The sequence below is a fragment of the Salmo trutta genome, chromosome 35 (assembly GCF_901001165.1).
Source record: "Salmo trutta chromosome 35, fSalTru1.1, whole genome shotgun sequence".
In the NCBI taxonomy this organism is placed as follows: Eukaryota; Metazoa; Chordata; class Actinopteri; order Salmoniformes; family Salmonidae; genus Salmo; species Salmo trutta.
This window is the reverse complement of record NC_042991.1, coordinates 9,881,849-9,908,619: the sequence shown is the minus strand read 5'-3', so window position 1 is coordinate 9,908,619 and position 26,771 is coordinate 9,881,849. Positions and strand designations below refer to the sequence as shown.

The 26,771-nt window shown below is 41.0% G+C and overlaps 1 protein-coding gene across 1 annotated transcript in view; it reads left to right on the top strand.

Moving 5' to 3' along the window:
* Positions 1-2,286: 2,286 nt before the first annotated feature.
* Positions 2,287-26,771, top strand: part of LOC115174580 (potassium channel subfamily K member 10) — a 29,049-nt gene continuing 4,564 nt past the window's right edge. The window contains exons 1-5 of the mRNA XM_029733247.1: positions 2,287-2,716; positions 6,627-7,012; positions 20,282-20,399; positions 21,817-21,977; positions 23,272-23,464. Coding sequence (XP_029589107.1) covers positions 2,662-2,716; positions 6,627-7,012; positions 20,282-20,399; positions 21,817-21,977; positions 23,272-23,464 — 913 coding nt within the window. The 5' untranslated portion in view covers positions 2,287-2,661. The remainder of the gene's footprint in view (positions 2,717-6,626; positions 7,013-20,281; positions 20,400-21,816; positions 21,978-23,271; positions 23,465-26,771) is intronic.

Below are 26,771 nucleotides of genomic sequence, written 5' to 3'. Positions count from 1 at the left end.
ACTTCCCCTACAGAATCTTCTCAGGTTTTGGCCTGCCATATGAGTTCTGTTATACTCACAGACACCATTCAAACAGTTTTAGAAACTTTAGTGTGTTTACTATCCAAATCAAACAATTATATGCATATTCTAGTTTCTGGGCAGTAGTAATAACCAGATTAAATCGGGTACGTTTTTTTATCCGGATGTGAAAATACTGCCCCCTACCCTAGAGAGGTTAAAGGAATTCCTGCCTCAGTCTCAACCATTCCTCTGTCACCTGTTCACCTTCACTATTGTCAGTCATCCTACCTGTCCAGCTACCCACACAGATTCCAAGAGTCTTTCAATAGCTTTGTCTGAAATTCAAAGAGGTATTTTTTTTATCACCACAGATTAATTTGCATTTTTTTTTAACTAGGCAAGTCAGTTAAGAACAAATTCTTATTTACAATGATGGCCTACTGGGGAACACTGCCTTGTTCAGGGGCAGAAGGACAGATTTTTACCTTGTCAGCTCGGGGAGTCAATCCAGCAACCTTTCAGTTACTGGCCCAGCGCTCTAACCACTAGGCTACCTGCCACCCCACGTTATAGCACTGAGTTGAATAAAGCATGCATTGATAGAAGCACCTGCTGGGCATAACTTTGCTATCTCATCCCTTCATCATCGCATCCATCATAGTCATTATGATCACTCTCCCCACTGTGCTCAACCTGGTCTCAGAGCATTTCGTATTATTCTGTACGTAAATCTGAGACCCCGAATTACAATTCATATAAGTTACGAATTGCAAAATGTACAATATGCTAAGAATTTTCAAAACATATGATATTTTACAAATTCTAGCTAGTCGGAGTTAGGGTTAGGAGAAGAGTTAGCTAACATCCTAAGTAGTTGCAAAGTAGCTAAAAAAGTAGTAAGTAGTTGTACAGTTGCTGATTAGCTAAAAAGTTATCCGTGATGAGATACAAACTCCCTACCTTTGGGTTGCTAGAAGTTAGCGTTATATCCACCCTACTTTAGTTTTTGCCTTATGGTACCATCTGTCTTATGTAACCATAAGAAACGTAACGTATGATACTCATTTAGGTCTCCCGGATTTATGTGTTCTATGTTACATCTAGTCTGAGACCAGGTTGCTGTACTTGGCATTATTCATGCACACTTGTCTCGCAGGACATTTGCATTTGAAGTACTCTGAAGTCTTTTAAGCTATTTAAAGACTACAAAGAATATTTGATGAAAAGCCCATGGTTCTGTGTAGTGTGTGTGTGTGTGTAGAGAGAGAGGGGGAGATATGATGAGAGAGCGAGAGAGGTATGAACAACAGTGTGAAGGTTCCACATCAGCGCACCATTCGCCCAACGCCCGGAGGAGCTGTCCACGGTGCTGAAATAATGCGGCGGCATGTGGATTTCAGAGTGCTCATATTCGGTGTTCTACTTGGCGCAATACTTGTCAATATACACTCATGTATTTACAGTTACAACATAAAATACGCTTTCAAGTCATGAATTTATTAACATTGTGGGAATAATCAATGACAAATATATTCTACGCAATAGGCCAATAATTCAACAAAAGGCTCTAACATTTGTTATGCTTGTGACTCCACTACACATCAACAAGACAAAACGTTGTTTTAGGCACATGGAAAAACAATCCAGTATTCTCGGATCACAATATGATCCTTTTCAATTGTCTTCCAATTATTGGCAACGCGGTAATATGAATCCTCATGGCAATGCATTGTCTGACGCACCAAGACACGTTTTACGCCCAACATGTTAACGTAACAGCACAACTTAAACAATGAGAAATGGAAGAGGTGGGCAAGGATATCCATAGGTGATTGATTTCTTCTGCATGTTTGGATGATGTAATGACGTCTCCCGAAGCACAGGTTATTATGATAAAGCTTTGCCGCAGGGACCACTATCTGCCAGTTACATGGGTGCTCCCGCATTCAGCCTCGCGTATAAAGAAGCTTTATTCCGTGAGCCTCATCCAAGTATCAGTTTTTTTTTGTAGGACGGCACACATGACAAGGTGTATTAGCCAATGCTTTGCCCGTCAGAAATGCTCGCAATCCCGACTTCTCCATGTTGAACTTTGGCTGGCATATGCCTCTTCGATTTGGAGTGTTGTCATAAGACTACGCCAGCTCGCACTACCATGAAAAAGAGCGAGAGAGACGCACGCGCAGCGCGACCGTTGGATACCATAGGCTTGTACTGCCCTGCCGAAGTCTTTGCTGCAGCGGCCAAGAGAGCAATTATTGAACATGTAATCGTGAAGTTCGTCAACGCTGTTGGAGCTCCGACTCCTCCTGCGTTTTGTCGTTGTTTACAATAAAAAAAGGACAGGCGTGGACTGTGGTGCAACGAGCAATAGTGGGTGTGCGCTTTGCTCTTGTTCCTACTAGAGTCTGTTGCGGGGAGAGGAGAGCTCATAATTACCTTTTTACCCGGGTGTGCACCTCGCTCTCACTGACAAGAGCAAAAGAAGACACGGATGATGTGTTTTTACTCCCTACCGTTCTCCATTCTCTCTCGGTTAAAAACAAAGGATTCAATAGAAAGAGCGTTGAAAGATTTTACATAAAGACGAGGGTTTTTTCTTTCCAGTCAGTTGTTTTCGGCAAAGGTTTGGTCCATTGTGGCAAACCGAAAATCAAGATGAAATTTCCCACGGAGAACCCAAGAAAACCAGGGAATCCCAACCCTACGCCAGGTTTGTATTTCAACGTTTGGAACGTTTGTCGGTAATCAATGAAAGCAGATCGATTGAGTTAAATGCTTCCAATATTGAGTCTATATAGGTGATTTCGTTTAACTGCACATACTTAAAGTAACATTCGTATCATTAGTCTATAGGTGAAGTTGGAAATGTATTGATACACATACATTGGTGTTATTGACATAGGCTAAGTCAATTTATAACTGCAGTGATTGAGTGCACCACACACATGATCATGCATTGCATGACCAATGTCCAACGAGGAATGGCGCATACCACAGCTGTTTTCCTTATTACCTTTAGTAACACCTAGAGCCACATGTTGGCTATTTCTTTGATCCCACCTCTAAAGAATATAATACATTTATTGTTGATGTAGATACTACATTTGGTGGGCACTGATGTGCCTAGGGGAAACTGTCTGCCTGCAACGCGCCAAAGCAGCACACATTGTCCAGATAGATAAAGTAGGAGAGATGGCGAGGGATAACGCTACCTGCCATTAATGAGTTTAATGCATTCAACTTGATTTAGAAACGCACGGCTGTTTTGGTGATTGACATTCCCATCAGATTAGGTCCAGGGACAGGCACGACTCCTTGTAGCTAGTCTACCTCATGCTGGTAGCATGTTTCCTATTGCCATTTTAGGTATAAATGAATGTTAACATAATTTAGCCACCCATCAAGGTCTGATTCCTTGTTTATGTTGTTTTTGAGGGGAATTGACCATGGCCGGACTCTAGTCTAAAACATGTCGGTTGAGGTGAAGGCGAAATGGCTAAGGTGAACTGTCAGTCGGTAATATAATGTCATAAAGGAGCACTTGGTGTGTTACAGCTGGTGCAGTATTGTGATGCATTCAGAGATGGGGTAAAAACACATTACCTCATCGGCTTTAGGTAGAGCTGGAGCTCTGCATGGGTAGTTCCCGCCAATCCTGCATGTATGGCACGTCATTGCGGCTGTCCTATTCTCGCTCACGATCAAATGTTTACCCAGCCGCCTCTCCAGCCACCAGTGCAGCAGGTGGCTATCTGTTTTCATCGATATGACCTTTTGGGAGAAATGTCAGCCGTGTTTTATGGTCTTCATGCAGCCAGCAATGTGTTGAGAGTTGCTCATCAAAATGATTTGCGCCTGCCAGACCAGTGTAGTGAATGTTTTTCAACACAGTGTGTTTGAATGGTTACATAAATCACCACCACTAATGCATTATATTTGTTTTCATAATCAAAACCTAGTATACAGTGGGTAGGCACATGATATGTGGCAGAACTGTGACGACTCTTAATAATAGTACATACAGTAGGGGAAAAAAGTATTTGATCCCGTGCTGATTTTGTACTGTTTGCCCACTGACAAAGAAATGATCAGTCTATAATTTTAATGGTAGGTTTATTTGAACAGTGAGAGACAGAATAACAACAACAAAAATCCAGAAAAAACGCATGTCAAAAACGTTATGAATTGATTTGCATTTTCATGAGGGAAATAAGTATTTGACCCCCTCTCAATCAGAAAGATTTCTGGCTCCCAGATGTCTTTTATACAGGTAACGAGCTGAGATTAGGAGCACACTCTTACAGGGAGTGCTCCTAATCTCAGTTTGTTACCTGTATAAAAGACACCTGTCCACAGAAGCAATCAATCAATCAGATTCCAAACTCTCCACCATGGCCAAGACCAAAGAGCTCTCCAAGGATGTCAGGGACAAGATTGTAGACCTACACAAGGCTGGAATGGGCTACAAGACCATCGCCAAGCAGCTTGGTGAGAAGGTGACAACAGTTGGTGCGATTATTCGCAAATGGGAGAAACACAAAAGAACTGTCAATCTCCCTCGGCCTGGGGCTCCATGCAAGATCTCACCTCGTGGAGTTGCAATGATCATGAGAACGGCGAGGAATCAGCCCAGAACTACACAGGAGGATCTTATCAATGATCTCAAGGCAGCTGGGACCATAATCACCAAGAAAACAATTGGTAACACACTACGCCGTGAAGGACTGAAATCCTGTAGCGCCGCAAGGTCCCCCTGCTCAAGAAAGTACATATACATGCCCGTCTGAAGTTTGCCAATGAACATCTGAATGATTCAGAGGACAACTGTGTGAAAGTGTTGTGGTCAGATGAGACCAAAATGGAGCTCTTTGGCATCAACTCAACTCGCTGTGTTTGGAGGAGGAGGAATGCTGCCTATGACCCCAAGAACATCATCTCCACCGTCAAACATGAAGGTGGAAACATTATGCTTTGGGGGTGTTTTTCTGCTAAGGGGACAGGACAACTTCACCGCATCAAAGGGACGATGGATGGGGCCATGTACCGTCAAATCTTGGGTGAGAACCTCCTTCCCTCAGCCAGGACATTGAACATGGGTTGTGGATGGCTATTCCAGCATGACAATGACCCAAAACACACTGCCAAGGCAACAAAGGAGTGGCTCAAGAAGAAGCACATTAAGGTCCTGGAGTGGCCTAGCCAGTCTCTAGACCATAATCCCATAGAAAATCTGTGGAGGGAGCTCAAGGTTCGAGTTGCCAAACGCCAGCCTCGAAACCTTAATGACTTGGAGAAGATCTACAAAGAGGAGTGGGACAAAATCCCTCCTGAGATGTGTGCAAACCTGGTGGCCAACTACAAGAAACGTTTGACCTCTGTGATTGCCAACAAGGGTTTTGCCACCAAGTACTAAGTCATGTTTTGCAGAGGGGTCAAATACTTATTTCCCTCATTAAAATGCAAATCATTTTATAAATTTTTTTACATGTGTTTTTCTGGATTTTTTTGTTGTTATTCTGTCTCTCACTGTTCAAATAAACCTACCATTAAAATTATAGACTGATCATTTCTTTGTCAGTGGGCAAACGTACAAAATCAGTAGGAGATCAAATACTTTTTTCCCTCACTGTAATGTATTGTTGAAAGTAAGAATCTTAAAGGTATCAGCATGAAATTGAAGCAACACAGCTGCAAAACATGTTTGAATGCTTTGGCTATAAATTGTGGATGTTTATGACTACAAAGGCATCACGAGGGGACAAACAGAAAACTCCTGGATTTTCTTCAAATATCTTTCAGACAGTACAGCATTAGGAAATCATTTATCAACCAATGATTATTTCATATATAAAGGCTCACTTTTTAATCCATAAAAAATTGCATTTTCAGCCTGTGCTTGGGGCTGCTAGCCATATATGGCCTGAGTATGTGAATCCACTGTCTGATGGAGTGTGCTGATGGAACACTCCATGCCACTGCTCTGAGATACCTGCTCTTAAAGGGATACTTTGGGATTTTGGCATTCTACTAGCATTAGCACAATGACTGGAAGTCTATGGGTATCTGCTAGTGTGCTAGCAGATAGCTAGCAGATACCCATAGACTTCCAGTCATTGTGCTAATGCTAGTTAGCAACTTCCTTCAAACTGCACGCAGAGACATAAATATGGAATCCACGAGGTCATCTGACTCTGGGGAAGTAGATAAAGGGCCACATTGCCAAAATTGCGAAGTATCCCTTTAACAATAATGGGTTTTCAGAAAGCCCACAGAACACATTAGCGATTCACCCTCTCTCTCTCTCTCTCTCTCTCTCTCTGCCACCTTGTGCTGCTCAAAACCTCAAGCATCAAGACAAACTCCATTTATATTTCATTGTCATACTCCTGTGGCTGATAGATGGAAATAAATTCTTAAGCCCAAACTGCTCAAAATATCAAGCCCAGTTCCATGTAGAAGTCATACCCAGACAATACATTAAACTTATTTACATACTGTAGGGTTGTAGGGTTCTTTATTCCTCCCATTTTCTTACATCTGGATTGTGCAGTATATGACTACACATTCACTTTTCCTATATTGCAGCACCTAACAATAACATTTCATGTTTTTCTCTGCAGTGGCGGTCCAGACCAACCTGTTCCCCCCCAAGAAGGTCCAGCCAGGCATGATGAGTGCCAGCCTGGTCCAGGCCAGTGTGGCCACCATGCAGAACCCCATGGGCTGCACCGTTCCCCGGCTCTCTCCATCGCGACCTGCCAGCATGGTGGCCAGCATGGAGGCGGTGGGCGAGGATGGCTCGCCCCTTTTCACGGTCATGAAGTGGAAGACCGTGGTGGCGGTGTTTGTGGTGGTGGTTGCCTATCTGGTGGGGGGAGGCCTGATGTTCCGGGCCCTGGAGCAGCCTTTCGAGAGCAACCAGAAGGTGACCATCACCGCAGAGAAGGCGGCGTTCCTGCAGAAGCACCCCTGTGTCTCACCGGCGGAGCTGGAGGTGCTTATCAAGGTAAGGAAAGACAACAGCAGCCACTAGGTCAGTCTGCAGTCAATACTGGAGCTCTCCTGTCTCCTTCAGCTCTGTCTGGGGTCCCTAGTGGGGACTCAGGTCTACTGAAACTTGAACTCTGTATCGATCCAATGTTATTTAAGCCCCCCCCCCCACACACACACATACACTATACAGTAAACACCACCAGCCATCCTGAAATTGGATACAAACCACAATAAACAGGCTTGTGTATCAACATAACTATAGAGTCTAGCTGTGTGTCAGACTGAATTGAAAGTGACCACTGACCACCACGTTGTGGGTGACTGTGTACAGTACTGTGATTGATAAACAGGGTACGAGTGACCCCTGTCACTGTAATTGTATGCCTTTTACATTAAGCAATTCCATAGATTTCCTTATTTAGAGTCACCTTGATCAATTTGACTTGCAAGGGTATGCCTGCCATTTCTTCAAGTCCTGCTCCCTTTTAGTCTATATTGAGACAAACTTCTTGGACCGAGCTCAAGACAGCTTCCAGAAAACGATAGTTGCTACAATCTAAGGTTTCACTTCCTGAAAAAGAAAAAATGGAAATAGGTTCATCTGGATAGGAGGAACATCATAAACTGAGAATTTGACTTGTACTGTAGCACTCTCACTTCTGATAGGGGCCGACAGGGTTCTCAGGGCCGAATGCTTCCAGCTCCTCATATAACAACCAGAGTGACACTCAAGTGTTTGGATCAGCCAGATATTGAGGCCTCATCCATGAAAACCCTGGATGATAATGGACGCAGGGTATGGCACCAAGCCAAGTTTCTCCTGGCCGGCTCACCAACAATACACATTGAAACACATGGGTGCCAGTGTGAATTTTAATCATGAATGAATTGGAAACACTTCGCTCACAATAACTCAAGGATCTTGGGCTTGGGCAATGAATGGAAGTGAGAGGGTTTGTAATTGTTTTTGTTTTTAACTGTTTTAACTGCAAAACAAGAGGTGGTCAATTATCTTAGTTAATGAAGAACTCTGAAGTAGTAGGGAAATGGGCTAAAGCATAGGGCAATAAAGTTTCGGATCAATTCCTCTCTGGAAAAAAACGGTGTTGGGGAACAGAGGGATGCCAATGCAGTTGCTAATGCTCACCGCCTTCGTAGGGTCCTGCTGGGGGCCCGTAATGCTTGGAATGCAGAATGGATCTTTTCCTGCAGAGAACCAGAGCCAAAATAGGCAACTCAGCACTAATTCGCTTACATACAGTGCATTCGGAAAATATTCAGACCGCTTGACTTTTTTGACATTATATTACCTTACAGCCTTATTCTAAAATTGATTAAATAGTCCCCCCCATAATATACACACAATACCCCATTATGACAAAACTAAAATTGGTTTTGAGAGTTTTTTGCAAATGTGTTAAAAATAGGAAATGTAAGTATTACATTAAGTATTCAAACCCTTTACTCAATACTTTGTTGAAGAACCTTTTGCAGCGTTTACAGCCTTGAGTCTTCTTGGATTGACGAAACAAGCTTGGCACACCTGTATTTGGGGAGTTTCTTCAATTCTTCTCTGCAGATCCTCTCAAGCTCTGTCAGGTTGGATAGGGAACGTCACTGCACAGCTATTTTCAAGTCTCTCCAGAGATGTTCGATTGGGTTCAAGTACAGGCTCTGGCTGGGCCACTCAAGAACATTCAGAAACTTGTCCCGAAGCCACTTCTGCATTCTCTTGGCGATGTGCTTAGGGTTGTTGTCCTGTTGGAAGGTGAACCTTCGCCCCAGTCTGAGGACCTGAGCGCTCTGGAGCAGGTTTTCCTAATGGATCTCTCTGTACTTTCCTCCGATCATCTTTCCCTCAATCTAGACTAGTCTCCAACATCCCCACAGCATGATGCTGCCACCACCATGCTTCATCGTAGGGATGGTGCCAGGTTTTGACCAGATGTGATGCTTGGCATTCAGGCCAAAGAGTTCAATCTTGGTTTCATCATACCATAGTCTTGTTTCTCATGGTCTGAGAGTCCTTTATGTGCCTCTTGGCAAACTCCAAGCGGGTTGTCATGTGCCTTTTACTGAGGAATGGCTTCCATCTGGATAATCTACCATAATGGCCTGATTGTTGGAGTGCTGCAGAGATGGTTGTCCTTCTGGAAGGTTCTCCCATCTCCACAGAGAAACTCTGGAGCTCTGTCAGAGTGACCATTGGGTTCTTGGTCATCTCCCTGACCAAGGCCCTTCTCCCCCGATTTCTCAGTTTGGCCGGGCGGCCAGCTCTAGGAAGAGACTCTGGGGTTCCAGACTTCTTCCATTTAAGAATGATGGAGGCCACTGTGTTCTTGGGGATGTTCAATGCTGCTGAAATGTTTTGGTACCCTTCCCCAGATCTGTGCCTCGACACAATCCTGTCTCAGAGCTTTACGGACAATTCCTTTCTACCTCATGGCTTGGTTTTTGCTCTGGCATGCACTGTCAACTGTGGGACCTTATATAGACAGGTGTGTGCCTTTCCAAATCATGTCCAATCAATTGCATTTACCACAGGTGGACTCCAATCAAGTTGTTGAAACATCTCAAGGATGATAAATGGTAAGAGGATGCACCTGAACTCAATTTTGAGTCTCATAGCAAAGGTCTGAATACTTATGTAAATAATGTATTTCAGTTTTTTAATTTATTTAATTTTTACAAACATTTCTAAAAACCTGTTTTTGCTTTGTCATTATGAGGTATTGTGTGTAGATTGGTGAGGACATGTTTTTATTTAATGAATTTTAGAATAAGGCTGTAACGTAACAAAATGTGGAAAAAGTGAAGGGGTCTGAATACCTTCTGAATATTATCTAAGAATAAGAAAGCACCATGAGGCATCCTATTTAACGTGAAAGGTATTTATTATGTGGCAGAGCAGAGAAAAGGGCAGATGATAAGCATTATGAGGTATTGTGTGGAGACTGATGAGGACATGTTTTTATTTAATCAATTTTAGAATATGGCTGTAACGTAACAAAATATGGAAAAAGTGAAGGGGTCTGAATACCTCCGAATGTACTGTATTTTAGTGCATAGGGAGCATCTGCATTCAGAGCATCTGCAATCCCAAATGCATTCCCACCTAAAAATACTACACTGACATTATCTGAAATAGGAATATCAGACATAGATGTACTTTTTTTCATGAGTGGATCTTTGTGACTCGTATGCTGCAGCATGCAAGTTATTTTGTAATCTAACAGTTAACATGGGATTTCTCATTGAACCATCATCTTCTGAGTGCTTTACGTTTGATAAGGATCTCCAGGCGTGTTTGCCGTAGGTTAAAGCAACGGTATCCCTTCTGATATATGCAGTAATAATTGCCGACATTTGCAGAGCAGGAAGGCTAAATTTAGCCGCAAGTCTTAAAAGCATCTGCTGGGGAGTCAATTATTCATTGGGGACTCTAGTTCTGAAGGACCCACGATGGATGGAGGTGTGGCTTGGGGAATGTCGACTGCTCTTCCGGGTCTCTAGTCTGGTGTGATTACTGCTGCTTGGGATTAAACCGAGTACTCATTACAGCATCTTGTTCATCAGACCTTCGAAGTCCAGTAATGTGCCACATCGTGTTATAAGCATAGCTTGATGTACTACAGTGCCCACAACAATCTAGCGACCATGTCTTTCCATCACACTGATTCTGGAGGATCAATAGATCTTTTTTGAACATTTTCTGAAGCCATTGAGTTACTTGGCCTTTTATTCTGACTCATTGTTTGGGTACTGGATATTGCCAGATGATATTGTTCTCAGCGACTGAGTCAGCATTGTCAAACATAAGGTAGGTTGCAGCCTGTAGTGTAGACTGTAGCAGGCTGGGGGGACTCTCAGAGGGAGGGATTGGTGTGTCATTGTGTGTCACTCCATCCCACTGAGGTCCTACCATGGTGCTTACTAATTACCCAACACTAGGGCCATGATTCAGAGGTGTGGAGTGTGTCTGTGTGAGTGTGCATTGACTCACCCACTCACTTCCTCTTCCCCCACTACCCCCTCTCCTTCTCCAGCATGTCTCGCTTGAGGATACATTTATTCTTGGGTTTTCATGCGACTGCTGACACATTCCCTCTGCTGACAGGGTGATGAAAGTTGCAAAAGGCCTTTAACATGGGGGAGAGCAAACCCAGCGGGCAAGATATGTCCCACGACCTCTAGATGCCTGATAAGACATAACCCAATTATAACTGCTCTTTGTTAAAACGGGGGTAAAGATTTATTTTCATGACAAGATCAATACTTTATGGGAAAGACAGATAATCAGATTACAACCAGATAAAGATGTTTTCTCTCCTTGGTTGTTAAAAATATATGAACAAATGTCCTTATCTAACCAATATACAACCTGACCATAACCGTTATGGCATAACTTCATAAAATACGTCATAATTATGTAATTGCCCGCTGGGCAGGGCCCAGACACCCTTTTGACTATTACCACTTTAAATATTCATTTGGGACCTGCATTCCTTTGCATACTTAATAATGAAACCTCAACTTTCCTATGTCCTCGGATTAGGGCTCGATTAAATGCGTGGCAGATCTGCATTGTAGCGTGGTTGAAATTCAAGGTGATTTCCGATTGAGCCGACATATGCAGCGTTTACTGTGAAGGCAGTCTCTGCGAACGTGCAGAGATCCTGCCCAATGTCAGCTAACATATACCGTATGCGCATATTCTAATCATACAGTATATCTAAGAATAACAAAGCACCATGAGGCCTCCTATTTAACGTGAAAGGTGATTATTCAGCGGCAGAGCAGAGAAAAGGGCAGATGATAAGCAGTTCTGGGACATGTGCCAGGCTGCTGCTTTAGTGTCTTAGCCCAGAGGTACAGCCTATTGGACAGGTAGGGCAGGGCAGGGCTTCAGCCAGACTACTGGGAGGAGATGAATACCTATCTCCTCAGCATTCTCTGTCAGTTCTGTGCCGGCGACAGTGATAGCCTCCTCCTGTGAAACCTCTGGAATCGTTTTTCCTCCAGCTGTTTATGGGGTTAGGGAGTGACTTTGAGTATCCATCCACTAAAGAATGAAGTCCCCCTGTGCCAAGTCATGTCTAGTCTCTTGCTGCATTGCACAAGTGTCAATAACATAATGTAACACTATAACCGTTTGCCAAGTTAGTTTGGCAGGCTTGCATACGTTACTGCATGTGGTGTCAATAGGTCCTGACTAGAGGTCGGCCGATTATGATTTTTCAACGCCGATGCCGATACCGATTATTGGAGGAACAAAAAAATGCCGATACCGATAAATCTGATGATTTTTTAAATTTATTTGTAATAATGACAATTACAACAATACTGAATGAACACTTATTTTAACTTAATATAATACATCAATAAAATCAATTTAGCCTCAAATAAATAATGAAACATGTTCAATTTGGTTTAAATAATGCAAAAACAAAGAGTTGGAGAAGAAAGTAAAAGTGCAATATGTGCCATGTAAGAAAGCTAACGTTTAAGTTCCTTGCTCAGAACATGAGAACATATGAAAGCTGGTGGTTCCTTTTAACATGAGTCTTCAATATTCCCAGGTAAGAAGTTTTACGTTGTAGTTACTATAGGAATTATAGGACTATTTCTCTCTATACAATTTGTATTTCATATACCTTTGACTCTTGGATGTTCTTATAGGCACTTTAATATTGCCAGTGTAACAGTATAGCTTCCGTCCCTCTCCTCGCTCCTACCTGGGCTCGAACCAGGAACACATCGACAACAGCCACCCTCGAAGCAGCGTTACCCATGCAGATCAAGGGGAACAACTACTCCAAGTCTCAGAGCGAGTGACGTTTGAAACGCTATTTGCGCGCACCCGCTAACTAGCTAGCCATTTCACATCGGTTACACCAGTCTAATCTTGGGAGTTGATAGGCTTGAAGTCATAAACAGCGCAATGCTTGAAGCACAGCGAAGAGCTGCTGGCAAAAGGCACGAAAGTGCTGTTTGAATGAATGCTTACGAGCCTGCTGCTGCCTACCACCGCTCAGTCAGACTGCTCTATCAAATCATAGACTTAATTATAAAATAATAACACACAGAAATACGAGCCTTTGGTCATTAATATGGTCGAATCTGGAAACTATCATCTCGAAAATAAAACGTTTTTCCTTTCAGTGAAATACGGAACCGTTCCGTATTTTATCTAACGGGTGGTACCCCTAAGTCTAAATATTCCTGTTACATTGCACAACCTTCAATGTTATGTCATAATTACGTACAATTCTGGCAAATTAGTTCGCAACAAGCCAGGCGGCCCAAACTGTTGCATATACCCTGACTCTGCGTGCAATGAACGCAAGAGAAGTGACACAATTTCACCTGGTTAATATTGCCTGCTAACCTGGATTTCTTTAAACTAAATATGCAGGTTTAAAAATATATACTTCTGTGTATTGATTTTAAGAAAGGCATTTATGTTTATGGTTAGGTACAGTTGTGCAACGATTGTGCTTTTTTCGCAAATGCGCTTTTGTTAAATCATCCCCCGTTTAGCGAAGTCGGCTGTCTTTGTTAGGAAGAAATAGTCTTCACAGTTCGCAACGAGCCAGGCAGCCCAAACTGCTGCATATACCCTGACTCTGTTGCAAGAGAAGTAACACATTTTCCCTAGTTAAACGAAATTCATGTTAACAGGCAATATTAACTAAATATGCAGGTTTAAAAATATATACTTGTGTATTGATTTTAAGAAAGGCATTGATGTTTATGGTTGGGTACATGTTGGAGCAACATGTACCTAAGCGATTATATGCAACGCAGGACAGGCGAGATAAACTAGTAATATCATCAACCATGTGTAGTTAACTAGTGATTATGATTGATTGATTGTTTTTTATAAGATAAGTTTAATGCTAGCTAGCAACTTACCTTGGCTTCTTACTGCATTTGCATAACAGGCAGGCTCCTCGTGGAGTGCAATGTAAAGCAGGTGGTTAGAGCGTTGGACTAGTTAACCGTAAGGTTGCAAGATTGAATCCCCGAGCTGACAAGGTAAAAATCTGTCGTTCTGCCCCTGAACAAGGCAGTTAACCCACCGTTCCTAGGCCGTCATTGAAAATAAGAATGTGTTCTTAACTGACTTGCCTAGTTAAATAAAGGTGTAAAAAAATATATAAATAAATAAAAATCGGCCAAATCGGCATCCAAAAATACCGATTTCCGATTGTTATGAAAACTTGAAATTGGCCCTAATTAATCGGCCATTCCGATTAATCGGTCGACCTCTAGTCCTGACTATAAGCATGTGGCATGTATTGGTTAACTGAGAAGGCCTTCCACAAAGGCTACGTTTTAAATTAATATTTCAGAGTGGAAATATGGTGTTGGCTGCATCAGGAGTTTACCACATTCAGATAGAAATGCTAAACGCCTTTTATTTTTCTTGAATGCTGCTGCGCTGCCCCAGTGCCAAATCTTCACCAGTCCTCTGATCCAGGGATTCCCCAACTTGGTTCTGGGGGCCCCCCTGGGTGCACGTTTTGTTTTTTGGCTTAGCACTACACAGCTGATTCAAATAACCAGCTCATAATCAAGCTTTGATTATTTGAATCAGGTGCTAGGGAAAAAAAACAAAATGGGCAACCGAGGGTGAAAACAGTGAAAACAGATTTTTTTAAACATTTTTGCAAATGTATTACAAATAAAAACAGAAATACCATATTTACATAAGTATTCAGTGTTTAAACTTTAACATCAAGAGTTTGAGTAATCAGATAAATTTAAAAACATTGGTGTGAGCATGTTTAAAACCATACCTATATGGGAATATACAGTGCATTCAGAAAGTATTCAGATGCCTTGACTTTTTCCACATTTTGTTATTTTTTTAAACATTTTTACATTTTAGTCATTTAGCAGACACTCTTATCCAGAGCGACTTACAGTAGTGAATACATACATTTCATACCATTTCATGCAATTCTTTATTTTTTGTACTGGCCCCCCCCGCAAACACCATGCTCTACCAACTTAGCCACAGGGAAGACGTTATGTTACAACCTTATTCTAAAATGGACTAAATAAATATTTATCATCCTCAATCTACACACAATACCCCATAATGACAAAGCGAAAACAGGTTTTTATACATTTTTGCACATTTATAACCCCCCCCCAGAAATACCTTATTTACATAAGTATTCAGACCCTTTGCTATGAGACTCGAAATTGAGCTCAGGTGCATCCTGTTCCTTGAGATGTTTCTACATCTTGATTGGAAATGTAAATAATGAGCTGGGGAATAGGATGGCGCTCTCCAACCAAGGTGCATGAATTGAGGAGCAAAGATGCAAGACAGTGGAAGTTGATCAAATACTTGTTTGTTGTTAAAGTCCCTGTGAATGTTAAATGTTCTGTGTTTTATATATCTTTCCACAATATGAGGTTGGAATAATACCGTGAAATTGTGATAATGATAATGCCCTTTAAGAGTAAGAGCTGTTTGAAATGACCGCCTGAAATTCCAACCTGTTTTGGTGGGATGGAGTTTTGGCCTGCCTGGAGAGATCACCAGGCGGTATATCAGTTAATAGACCAATAAGAAAGATAGCTCCAAACCTCTCTGCCAATAACAGTTCGTTTTCCGTTTTCCACACTCCAATCAGACCACTCCCAGACAGTCCTACCATAATTCTTGCTTGAGAAATTGCTCTTTGCTAAAATGCCATTTTTGTTTATTTTTATCCATTTAAATTTGACAAAGTCACAGTAAGGTACTCAATTTTTACCCAGAAAGGATTTGATAGGAAGATAAAAATGTCTGCATTGGACCTTTAAAACCAACACATGTCGAAGCACATTGTTTTTTAAAGAATTTTTATCAACTTCCATTGTCCTCCAAGATTTGCTGAATGTCCTCTTCACTTCCAGTAGGATGGGACTCAACATTTGTTATTTACATTTTATTTAAAGATAGAATCCTTAATAGAAACCAATAACAAAGCGACACCCTGCCTCTGTTTTGGTAAAAAGCTGAGGGATGGGCCTGGAGAAATGTAACCACTCTCAGATTAACAGACAGAGCTATGGATGCAAGGATTGACCATCCATGATATCAAAACTATAGTTTTAAACATGTTTGGAGGCTATACAGTGTGTGTTTACATTTACATTATTTACAAACATTGGAGTAAAACAACATTTTAATTTGGGTTCTGATGGGGTATGACAGTAGAACTGAGATCATTAGGAATGTATAAGTTATATTCTTCAAGAGTCAATGGGGATATATCATGAATTTCTAAGTCAAAAAAATGGATGAGGCAACTTAAGATTCTAGCTTTAAACATCGTTTTACCAAATACGTTGGCGGAGAATACATTCTCATTTACGGCAACAACCCGTTGTAGGGGAGAGGAGAGAGACTGAATGAATAGTAAAGTCTTATCACAGGAAAAAAAATAAGCTATTTTGTACTTCAAAGTTTAGCGTGTACAAAGATCTGAGTCAGAGTTCTTGCATTAAATAAGGATCATTCAAACAAAGTGTGGGACAGATGTAAAGTAGACAGGGTTGGGTAGGTTACTTACTAAATGTAATCCATTACATTTACTAGTTACCTGTCCAACATTTTAATCAGCAACTTTTGGATTGCCCGAACTCAGTAATATAATCTGATTACATTCAGTTACTTTTAGATTACTTTCCCCTTAAGAGGCATTAGAAGAAGACAAAAATGTATGTCACCAATTGAACGACATCTGTTGCAGGATAAATCAGTGTTAAAGTTTACATAGCTGGCCATATATAGATGTTACATTTTACTTTATGGGTTGGTTATGTAGGCTTCTTCTAACCCATTGCGTTATACTACATATAATAATACGATTAAATAATATCTTTACATTAAAAACTAAAGTATATCAGAATTCCAGTCATTCCAATAAATGTTATACCACTTGATCTACAAGAATAGGACTTGGAAATATGGAAGTATAGATTAGCCAAATTGTTTTACCTGAGCGTAACACCCCAAAACTATGGACTTATTAGCCAGCCTTACTCTGTTGTTTATGATTTTGTTGTCATGGAGGACTGACTGGGCTCATTGATTCGAGTTGAAAAATAAATGCTGCGCTCATAGAATGGCATACTTTGAGCCCCACTGACAAGTGTCTATTTACATGTGAAAAATGAATGCCATATGCTGCATTTGCTATAAGCCTATTGTTTACCTTTTGTTGGTGACACTTTGATATCTTGATAATATGCAGCTGTTTAAAGTGCAAATTCACTGATAAAACAATAACAAAATAGGCACCCCACCTCTGTTTTGGTAAAAAGCTGAGGGATGGGCCTGGATAAATGTAACCACTCTCAGATTAATAGACAGAGCAATGGATGCAAGGACTGACCATCCATGATATCAAAATTATTGCTTTAACCATTGTCATGACTTTCCCTCCTGGGTGAGGATCAGAGAGAGCCCCCACCTCTCTCTCCTACCAGAGAGAAATCAAATTGGCAGTTTTATGACAGTTGTAAATAACTTGCAGGAACTCTCTCTCCCACTCTGCAGAAATTGAAGTTAAAAATCCCTTTGTTACAACAGAGAGAGACTTTGCAGTACTGCAACATCAAAGGTTGGACATTGAGACAATATTCACAACACAAAGATTGTGGGATTTGGTCAGGAGGGACTTAAAGAACAATTATGTCAGATCAGTTGTTGTTTTGTGATATCATTAAGGACGGTATAACCAAATAACAGTAACTCTACAAATGTATACATCCCAGTTATCAGATTTACATATAGATGTTGTGGAACTTACATGATTAAATATGAAACTATTTGTGAGAAGATGAAATGTGATTTTAGCCTTCTAAATGAGATTTGTCTTTCATGTAAAATTTTACCATGTCCACATGAGCACAGACATTATGACAAAAGGAGGGAATGCCCAATTTCCCCAAGTGTTTCTAAAAGGACTCCTAATGAAATTTACATAAGACCAGACAGCATGACCAGACCCGCAAAACACCAGTCTCAACGTCAACAGTGAAGTGGCGACTCCGGGATGCTGGCCTTGTAAGCAGAGTTGCAAAGAAAAAGCCATATCTCAGACTGGCCATCAAAAATAAACGATTAAGATGGACAAAAGAACACAGGCACTGGACAGAGGAACTCTGCCTAGAAGGCCAGCATCCCAGACTCGGCTCTTCACTGTTGACGTTGAGACTGGTGTTTTGCGGGTACTATTTATTGAAGCTGCCAGTTGAGGACTTGTGAGGCATCTGTTTCTCAAACTAGACTAATGTAGTCTAGACAAACTAGACTAATGTACTTGTCCTCTTGCTCAGTTGTGCATCGGGGCCTCTCACTCCTCTTTTTATTCTGGTTAGAGCCAGTTTGCGCTGTTCTGTGAAGGGAGTAGTACACAGTGTTGTACGAGATCTTCAGTTTCTTGGCAATTTCTCACATGGAATTGTCACGGCTGTCGTAGAGAGGGGACCAAAGCGCAGCATGTGTGTAGTTACACATTTTATTTACTCTGTGAAACTCATGCAATACATCAAAATAACTGAATAGACAAAAACAACAAACCGTGACGCAGAGGAGAACAAACACTACTCAAAAAGAATCCCCCACAAACCCCAGGAAGAAAAACCCTACTTAAATATGATCTCCAATTAGAGACAACGAGGACCAGCTGCCTCCAATTGGAGATCATCCCAAACAAGCCAACATAGAAATACAAAAACTATAACCTAAGAACATAGAAATAGAAAACATAGAAAAACACAAAACACCCTCTGTCACGCCCTGACCTACTCTACCATAGAAAATAACCTCTTACTATGGTCAGGACGTGACAGGAATAGCCTTCATTTCTCAGAACAAGAATAGACTGACAAATTTGACAGACTGACAGCCATCCACAACAACCACAATCTGTAAAGTGCAAATAGCTAAATGAGAAAGCAGCAGTGTGTTTCACATCAATACGCTATGTAGATATCAATAGTAAGTGATATCCATACAGCCGTAGACTACAACACTGCTGTCATCCTTACCTCCAAGCGTTTATTCAAGTTGCATAATCTTTGGATGCCGACACCAGTCCCACCACTGGAAGACATACCTTGGACTGTAGCCTACAAAAGCCTATTCCTGGGATCGATTAAAAACACGTTTGGTGTGTCATCATAGTGGTCTCTGACTTGTTGTCAGACTCGCTCAGGTGGAACAAACTTAAACTTGCACCTTTTTTCAATGCTGATTTGAATGTCTTTGTGAAAACAAAGTGTCAAATATTTTTTGGGCAAACATCCTTTCTGAATATAAAAGTCATCCTTGAAGTACTCATCTAGTTTTTCAAAAGTATATGTAATCTGATTACAATATTTTAGCTGGTAACCTAACGGATTTGAGTTACTGTTTTTTTTGTTGTAATCCCTTACATTTAATGGATTACATGTCACACGTTACTCCCCAACGCTGAAACTAGATCAATGCAGTAATGGCTCATCTTAAGCTATCAGATATCAGACTGTCAGTTTGGAAAGTGGAGCTGATTGCATGTGTAACCAACCAGATTTCAAACCCGGGTCTCCTGTGCATGCCAATCCTGTGTTACACCGCTAAACTAAAGCCAGGGCATTTGCTCTGAGAGTTAGAGCAAGTCTTCAGGTCTCAGGCAAGGTTAGTTAACACTCAAGCATGGTTTGCCAAACCACCTCCGTTGTACTCTACCACTGGACTGTCATGGCCTCTCCTCCTCTGCCCTTGTTTATTTGCCCTTCAACCGCATCCACACACCTATCCCACCATCCTTCACACCCTGAGCTACATCCTGTTGCTCGCCACTCCGAAGCTCCATCTGGCGTGCCGGCTTCCTGCCGGGTAGACTGGCTGACTGGCACAGAGTGTGACTGCTGCTCAGGGCATGGTGGGCATCATGTGCCCCGCCCCCCCATGGTACCTCTCTCATTGTGGCACTGTCATGATGATTCACCATGCAGAAGCGTCATCAGCGGTAAGCTATACAGCAGTCATATGTTACGCAACTGTCTGCTTTAGGAAATCACATTGGAAAATTTGATGGATCCTTATGCGGAATCCCCCCTGAGAAATCATCTTTTCAAAATGCAACTATAGGATCACTAATAGACAGACTCTCAAGAGACTCTATACCACCAAAGATTGCTGCAATTTTGAACGTAATGCTATCATCTTTACCCATTTGATGTAGTCTATTTTTTATGGTCTGATGAATGTCTTTGTATGTGTGCCCAGCACTCTGTAGATGCAGTGAATGCTGGGGTCAGCCCGATAGGAGACACGTCCTATAACTCCAGTCACTGGGACCTGGGCAGTGCCTTTTTCTTCGCTGGAACCGTCATCACAACCATAGGTAATGGTTTTAGTATTGGATTAGTACTACACACACCTGTTACAGTACTACATTGGTCACTATTATCGAAACTCCATTGAGGCCTATGTGATCGGTCACATCTGTGGTTACTCTCACTGTTGCTTGTTATTCTTTACCATCCATTCAACCCTTTATTTACAATGGTCCTTTCAGGAATAGGCAATAGATCGTTCTCGCTGAAACAATGATAATAGTACTGGCAATTCCCCTTATTTGCACTGCGGCCATTGTTCGTTGACCAAAGTTTTTTGCAGGGTAGAAAGTGAAGTGCTCCATTGAAACCAATTGAAAAAATATTTCTTAAGTGTGACCTGTAGACTAAAACCACTGCACACCTACACGGTAAAACAATATTATTTGATTTGGGATACTTAGAAAAGCATTGCTAGCGTATTGTCATTGTCATCTGCCCTGATTTGAGAACACGGGACAGTTTATTAGCTACCCACATTAGCTGGTAGAACGTTCAGCTGTGAATCAGGTCTATACCTGCAAACTGCATTTGAAGGTTTCTTATATGAGATAGATATGGGATTGGTATGTGAGTGTGAGTCATCTGTCAGATGAAATGAAGTGAGCTGCTCCACTCCTAGGAATAAGGGGGTGCTGAGAATGTTTTGTTGATGCTCTACAGACGGCTATATCGGTCCGCTAATACAGGACTAGTAAAGGCCCAGTGCACTACTTTTTTCAGGGGGTGCTGCAGCAACCTCATCACCCCTACTTTCCACAGCTATGGTAGTTACTGTACCAGGCGGTGTAGCTGTAGTTCAAGTCAAGTGCAAGGGCTGATGAAACATTCTGCCATTTCACCTGAGGTAATGCCTTTTTACATTGACTAGAGACAATCAAGACTTTAGGAGCCAGTTTCCCAGACCCAAACTAAAAAGCATGCTAAATGGACAATATCTATTAAAAGTGCTTTTTAGTCCAGAAATGTGTTTTATTAATCTGTGTCTGGGAAACTGGCATTATAGTTTCTGTGTTATCTGTGTTGAAATCACATTATCAATCATAGCATTGTCTTCAACAGAACCTTCTAAACCATTAGCACTCTTGACTACTGAATGTCTTCAATTTGATGGATGGTGGAAGGAGGCATTTTACTTCCAATTCATTGGCATATTTGTGATTATATTAGAACCCGACTAGCACCTCTGTGATTCCAAATGGAAACTGACACTGCAAGCAGTGGAAAAAAGGGACAGAAGCTTAGCTAGCAGACAGAATGTTAGCCTTTTGTAGATAGCAGCATGTGTATAAGTCTATAGAGGAAAGGAGATGGAATTGCTATTGCATAAACCCACTGTGGTTGTGTCTGCCATTGATAAGAAAGAGATTCAAGTCTCATCACATCCAGAAAACATGCCTTTCTCTTTCTCGGTTTCTTTCACAGGATATGGTAACATTGCTCCCAGCACTGAGGGCGGGAAGATTTTCTGTATCCTATATGCAATATTTGGCATCCCTCTGTTTGGGTTCCTGCTAGCCGGTGTGGGGGACCAGCTAGGGACCATATTCGTGAAAAGCATCGCCAAGGTGGAGAAAATGTTCAGGGTAAGTTCACAGCATACAGTAATCCACAACAACATGACAAATATAAAAAATAATGATGTTTTAATGTATTATGAAAACAGTTATAAATGATTGCTTCTATCGTCACAATGACTTTAAATGTGAGGTATTGATAGGCTGGAGAGTAGAGAGACATGGGTTTTTACCCAGTTGAAAGCAGTGGTGTAGCCAGAAATTAGTTGGTGGGTGGGCCAGCATGCAGCTAACTTCCTGCAATTTTACACATTTTGCCATGGGGCAAAGAGAAACGTGCAGTTTAATAGCTGATCTTATGTTATTCAACACAACTCATTAAAGTAAAAAAAATATTGATGTGTTGACTGTGATAAAGGCACTTGATTATGAGCTGTCTTGTGTGCTAAATGAACAAATTAAGTGGACAGTGGAATGTTGTGTGTAGCCATAGAAGCACAGTGACATGCCTCAATGCAGTCATATTCGTGGCTTTTTGGGGTGTGGCTTTCAGTTAGTTCTTCTTGGCAACCCATCCTGTGAGAGTGAATGTCATTCCAATTCATCTGTTCTGATATATTTAATCAAATCTGACTAATCCAGTGCACTGCTTGCTATGAATTATATCTGATGGTGTTTGCATGTTTAGGTAAAAATACACAATGTCGCGTTTGGAACACTGACACTGTATGTAAAGGGCATAAAAAATAAATAATAATAACAACTTTTTTTTCTTCTCAATCTGAGTGGGTAGGCCTGGCTCCCCATCCTTGCCTATGCCCCCAGGTTGAAAGTGAAAGTGTTCAGTACTGAGTGAGGTGTTATCATCTCCTAATGATATGTGGGCTCTACATTATGGGTTGTCAATGAGCAGGGGGTATTGGCTGTTGTGCTTTATTCTGATTGGCCCAACAGTTACCCTCCGCTCTGTTCTGGCCTGTGGTGTATTACAGTGTGTTTACATTTCTCAGAACAGGAACACCTAGTGTGAGAGCTGTACTGAGTGAGCTGTGCCTCTGTGACAGCCCACAGTCACAATCACCATTACGCCTCGTTTGAGCTAATCATGCATCTTATGCATCTTTAGCTTATCACCAGGCGGTGTCAGAGTGTGGAAATACTGTAGATGCCACCTTGTCAGAGTCATGAATCTCATCATGCGAACGCAGTGGTGACGCCACCACAGAACGACAACACACTGTGTGCACTCTGGTAGAATGGCCTTGGCCTTATGGCCCGTGTGTGTGCCTGTTCTTCTGTGTGTGTGTGTGTGTGCGCTGTGTTTGTTTGTGTGTGTGCATATGTGTGTCTTCTCCTCTCCCAGCATAAACAGAACCAGATCAGCCAGACCAAGATCCGAGTGGCCTCCACGTTACTCTTCATCCTGGCGGGTTGTATCCTCTTTGTCACCATTCCAGCGGTCATCTTCAAACACATAGAAGGCTGGACTGGACTGGAGGCCATCTACTTTGTTGTCATCACTCTGACAACTATTGGAATAGGAGACTATGTGGCAGGTGAGAGCTAGATTAATTATTAGTTCATGTTTCTGTTGTGAATAATTCCATAATGAGATGATTATCTGAAAGTGATTCTTACTTAAATAACAGCCGTTTCGAGTCAGTTTTCTACACTAATACATCATAAAGGCTCATACAGTACATGCTAATAACAACTAATAACAACTTGCCTTTGTTATTTTACTGCTGCTGTTCAATTATTTGTTACTTTTATTTTCACATTTTCACTTATCTATTTTTTACTTAAGAAAAATAAGTGTTAACTGCATTGTTGGTTAAGGGCTTGTAAGTAAGTATTTCACTGTAAGGTCTACACTTGTTGTATTCAACGCATGTGACAAATCAAATTTGATTTGATTTAATACATCCTTTTAATTAAAGTCTTACCAAAGTTGTCGTTATAACAACTGTTGCGGCCATTCATTTTGCTCCAAACTTGGTTATGGTTGGAGGCAATGACGTCATGCACCCAAAAAAATCTGAGGGGGCACAACATACGTCAATAATTATTCTTAATTCTGTGTAAAATATATTTTAAAAAATTCTGCATATCTAAGCATACCTCTTGAACTCTGTATTCTCCTGGTGGTTCATTTTATAAATAAACTAAATATGCTTCTCTGGATCTCTGCTAAAATCTGTGTAAAAGAATGTCTTATTCAGTACATTTAGTTATCGCTTGCTTTTCTAAAGTCTGTCAACCTTGCCAGCAGGCATGCCAGCTAAGCTACAGTAGTTGGACAAGCTAGCTACTCTAAATTGATTGATAGCTTGAAATGGCTTCTTGGTGGCTTGGAAACCTATCTAGGCTAGCCTCTTGAGGACCCCTTCGAGATAAAATCCCGTTAACGGGATTGGTTGGACAACAATCAGTGAGATAGCACGGTGCGAAATAAAAAATAAAACAATCTCAAAATTAAAATTCAAGTATTATACAGCATTTTAAAGATACTCTACTCGTTAATCCAATCACATTGTCCGATTTCAAAAAAGCTTTACGCTGAAAGCAAAACATTAGATTATTTTAGGATAGCACCTTAGCAACAAAAAAAAAGCAATTTTCCAAGCACGGATAGCCGTCACAAAACCAGATATACAGCTAAAATGAAGCACTAACCTTTGACAATCTTCATCAGATGACACTCCTAGGACATCATGTTAGACAATACATGCATTTTTTGTTCGATCAAGTTCATATTTATATCCAAAAACCCAATTTTTACATTGGCGCGTGACGTTCAGAAAATGTTTTCTCCCCATAACTTTCGGTGAATAGGCACATTCATTTACAGAAGAACTCATAAACGTTGACAAAATGTATAACAATTATTTAAAGAATTAGAGATAATCTACTCCTTTATAGAACCACTTTGTCAGATTTCAAAATAACTTTACGGAAAAAGCACATTGTTCAATATTCTGAGTACAGAACTTAGCCTTCAATGCTAAGCTATACAGTTAGCCTACAACCACGGCGTCGACAAATCTCTAAAAATATGTTCGAAATATTTTCTTACCTTTGCTGATCTTCGGCGGAATGCACTCGGAAGGGCACCCACTTCCACAAGAAATGTTCATTTGTTCTGCAAAGTCCATCATTTATGTCCAAATACATCCGTTTTGTTGACCCATCCAGAACACTTTACAATGCCATGTGGCGTGGACGCAAATCCATAGACGAAATGTTCAAAAGTTCCATTACCATTTGTAGAAACATGTCAAACGATGTTTACAATCAATCCTTTAGGGTATTTTTTAACGTAAAATTGCCATAATTTTACAACCGGGCAATAGGTATTCATCCCAGAAGAATAATAACAAACAGCGAAGTCACGTGCACGCTCATCACGAGACACCTGTCCTCAGACTGGCCAGTGATTGACTGAGCCACAATTTTCTGCCCGGTAACAGGTGACGGATGAAACCAGTTCCTAAAGATTGTTGACAGCCAATGGAAGAGTTAGGAGGTGCATGGTAAATCCTATGTCACTAGTGTAGTTTTTCAAGGGATTCAAAAGAAAAACTACATTTCTAATTTCTCCCACTTCCTGATTCAATTTTTCTCAGGTTTTTGCCTGCCATATGAGTTCTGTTATACTCACAGACACCATTCAAACAGTTTTAGAAACTTCAGAGTGTTTTCTATACAAATCTACTATTAATATGCATATTCTATTTTCTGGGCCAGAGTAGTAACCTGTTTAAATTGGGTTCATCTGGCCGTGAAAATACTGCCCCCTAGCCCCAAGAGGCTAGCTAAAGCCAACTTTATAAAATTGCTAGGTGGCTAATAGTATTACAGAGAAAAATCAACAAAATATTTAAAATATATATATATATATTTTTTTAAACAGGACAAATCTGAGGGGGCAATTGCCCCTGTGCCTCCTATGGGCATGACATTTCTGGTTGGAGGACCTACTTTTCAAACATTTTCCTACCACAACTTTGCACCTTGTGCTGTGCCATTATTACAAGGGCTCAAGATTCCTCATTAATGGAGGGTGCTGATATTGAGACATGCAGTTGTTTCTTGTCTTAGATGTCGACGTTTTAAAAAGAAAAGGTAGTTGTATCAGGAGGCTCTCATAGCTTGATCTCACTGACCAAGCTGCTGCAACACTGCACAGATTATTTATTTCCCAATCACTCTTTGACATACAAGCACTTGTCTGAGAAAATTAGCTTTGTTCGTTTCTGTTCTCTGGATTTTAGCCCATCACCTTAAGATATTCAAGTAGAAAATGGGCCAATAGAATCATTGTTTATAAATCCTCTTGCGCATATCATCCCGTTAGCGGGATCATTTTCCAGCGAAAACTCCTAGCGACATTAGCATAACGAAATTCAATATTTTTTTTTTTCAAATATAGGGCTGTCTCATATCGTTTTATAGATACACCTCTCTTGAATCGACCCTCGTTGTCCGATTTCAAAAAGGTTTTACAGGAAAAGCACAATATTAGATTATGTTAGAGGAGTACATGGTAAAAATTGCATCATATGAATTTTCCAACCAAGCACATGCATCACATATAACCAAAAAACAGCTAAATGCAGCACTAACCTTTTACAAACTTCATCAGATGACACACCTAGGACATCATGTTACACACAGCATGCAATCTTTTGTTCAATAAAGGTCATATTTCTATATAAAAACAGCATTTTACATCGGCACCTGACGTTGACTAACTATTTTCCCATAAAATGCGTCCCGGGAAACAGTGCTACAATTTTATAAATTACTATTCGAAAACGATTTTTTTTTTTATATTGTCAATCTAAGATTTATAGATGAATA